Consider the following 3,035-nt stretch of genomic DNA (forward strand, 5'->3'; position numbering starts at 1 on the left):
CCTTACAAATAATTCTGCAGCAGTGTGGGGACAACAGATGGACGAAAGCAACCATGACATGGTTCAAATGTTTACCCAAACATTGACCACCGTATTGAATCCTTTGATTCAAAATACGACACAATCGAATCAATAGATGACAACCAAATGGCGTGAATGTTTGACTTCCTGGGTGTACCACATCCTCATCGACACCCTCTGAGGGATTAGGTAAGGGAAAACCAGGGGCAACCTTCGAAGAAGACCCTAATATCAACCAAATTCCACAAAATCAACCGCAACCAGAAATGGTAAATCAGGGAGTAGGAGTTAAACCCCATAAGATCGAACCACAAATCCCCAGGGAAAGAGAGCCAAGGATAGTAATGGTAAATAGAAACCAAAACGCCGATAATGTCATACGGCAGATTCGACATGATGATATGGCAGCAAATAATAATCTAGCAGCCATGGTCAAAAGGATTATGATTCGAAATGGGGTAAACTTTGGCCTTCGAAGGCCAAATTATACATCACCTTTGTTGGAATATATCATACAGCCAGAAACACCCACTAGAACAAAAATCCCCAAATTTACTAAGTTTTCTAGGGATACTACTAAATCCACTATCAAACATGTGGCTAGATATTTAATAGAGGCAGGAGACATTTTGAACAACGAAAGCCTTAGGATAAAATATAATATCCCAAGCCCTCTCACGAATAATGCCTTCACGTGGTTCACCACCTTGCCACAAAGTTTGATTCATACTTGGAATCAGTTGGAGAGAATGTTCCATGAGCAGTTTTACATGGGGCAAACAAAGATAAATCTGAAGGAATTGGCTAGTATTAAACGAAAGTTCACTAAGCCAATTGATGACTATCTGAATAGGTTTTGATTACTCAAAGCTAGATGTTTTATGCAAGTACCAGAGCATGAACTGGTCGAAATGGCTACTGGGGGCCTTGACTAATTTATTAGGAAGAAGTTAGACACCCGGTATTTGAGAGATGTGGCCCAACTGACTGATAGGGTTCGACAGTTAGAACGCTTGAAGGAAGAAAAGACTAAAGCAAATAAGAATAAAAGAGTAGCCTAATTCAATTTCAACAATGATGACGAAGGATCCTATAATGGGCGTTTAGACTTCGACAAAAATGAAATCGACCTTGCTAAGTTGAAGCAAGGGCCACCTTACGCGTGCAAGGTCTTGGCCTCGTCGAATGGAAAAAAAACCTCATTGAACCAGAAAATAGTGATAAATTTCCTAATAAAACTTACACTTTCGACGTTACAAAATGTGACGAAATCTTAGATTTGTTAGTTAAGGATGGTCAAATGATAATGCCTCCTAGTGCTAAAGTGCCTCATTTAGAATAAAGAAAGAAAAGAGGGTTTTGCAAGTACCATAGTTTTCTGGGTCATAAAACATCTCAATGTTTTCTTTTCAGCGATCTTGTTCAGAATGATATCCAAGAAGGGAGACTCAAGTTTGGAGACAAACCTAGGAGCCAAATCAAGATCGATTCCAATCCTCTGCAAATGGCTGATGCCCGCTATATGGAGCCAGAGGGAGTAACCATGGTCGAAGTCACTGACGATTTCGACATGACCGAAGTAATTGAGGACTTCGTCAACGAACCTATCATGGTTAGGGTTTATGAGCATCTTGACCAAGAATTTTTTAATGACTTCATTCAGGAAGCTGTGGGAAATGCCACAAATGAAAGCACTGATGTTTTCGACACTGAATCACTAAAGATTCCAACCTGATGATAGTAACTAAGGAGACTGTTGATGGTTTCGTGCAGATAGATAAGGCCATTGAGGGCCTTCAATTGCAATTCCAGAATTTGGACATCAATGAAGATGTCAACATGGAGGTTAATATGGTCGAAATATCCCAAGAAACCTCCATGGAAGTTGACAATGAATGTCAACGAGAAGAGTATAATAAAATATCCTTCCCCAAAGAAGACGAAACTATGTCTGATTTCCTTCGGAGGTGCTAGAAGAAGCAACCAGAGGTTATGTTGTGCCCCTGATGCAGCACCGTGTTCGACAAGAAAGCAGCCCAAAACCTCGTGGGAGTAAGGAGGGTAAAACACCAAGGGGGTCATAAAGCCTTTCAAGATCAACAGTTTGTTCAGCCCATAAGGGCTTTCGACCCAAGGAGGTACTATGATCCAAGAAGGCCTATGGTGAAGCTTAGTGAAACAAAACGAAAGGGTCCTGCTGCTAAACCCATCTCTTTCAAACCCAACGCTGGAGCTTCAAATGGAAAGTGGGTGAAGCCATTCGATGGCAGGAAACACGGCCAAGGAAAATGGCAGAACTTCGAGGTCGATAGAGGTTCGTCATTAGCATACCGTAGGGAGTTTCAGGCTGGCAAAAAAACCTCCCATATCTCTGAAAACTACAAAGGAAAAAAACCCCATGAAAAGGTCTCAATGGAGAAGGGAACATAGAAGGAGGAAAGAACATAGGGATGCTGGCGAAAAGGAAAAAGATGAGTCTAGCACCAATGTGCCTGCAAGGAAAAAGGAGGATTTAAGCTTTGACAAAAGAAAGTTTAATACTCCAGTAGAGGCGGCTAGAGAAAAATATGATTGAATGGCTGCAGAAGATGAAATGTTGACAGATAATTTTGATTAAGGGTCAGAGGCTTCTTTGGATATCTTAGTCGGTGTGGAATCTGTGATGCCCAGGGAGTTCGACCAAATCACAGAGGTTCAAGACACCGGCAGCAATACAGAAAGAGAAATGGTTGCTCATAAGCCAGTATGCTACTATATGATGAACAATGGTTGCATGGAGGAGAAAAATGCCTTCTTTGAGAGACCCGACGAGGCTATGAAGAGTCATCTTAAGCCTCTCTTTATTATTGGGAAGATCGAAGATGTCCCCATTAATAAAATCTTAGTGGACTGCGGCGGTGAATTTGATACCGCACCATATGTTGAGAAAAATTGGCAAGTACGACACATATGCCAAACCCCATAATATGGTACTTTTCAATTATGAGGGAAAGGTGGATTCCACCCTGGATGTA

At 41.4% G+C, this 3,035-nt stretch overlaps 1 protein-coding gene across 1 annotated transcript; it reads left to right on the forward strand.

The window, feature by feature from the left end:
• Positions 1-365: 365 nt before the first annotated feature.
• On the forward strand, positions 366-1,756 carry LOC127095817 (uncharacterized). The gene is made up of 2 exons (XM_051034451.1): positions 366-874; positions 1,435-1,756. The coding sequence occupies exons 1-2, from the start codon at positions 366-368 to the stop codon at positions 1,754-1,756; spliced, it is 831 nt and encodes a 276-aa protein (XP_050890408.1).
• The last annotated feature ends 1,279 nt before the right edge of the window (positions 1,757-3,035 follow it).

This window comes from Lathyrus oleraceus, chromosome 6 (genome assembly GCF_024323335.1).
Source record: "Lathyrus oleraceus cultivar Zhongwan6 chromosome 6, CAAS_Psat_ZW6_1.0, whole genome shotgun sequence".
NCBI lineage: Eukaryota > Viridiplantae > Streptophyta > Magnoliopsida > Fabales > Fabaceae > Lathyrus > Lathyrus oleraceus.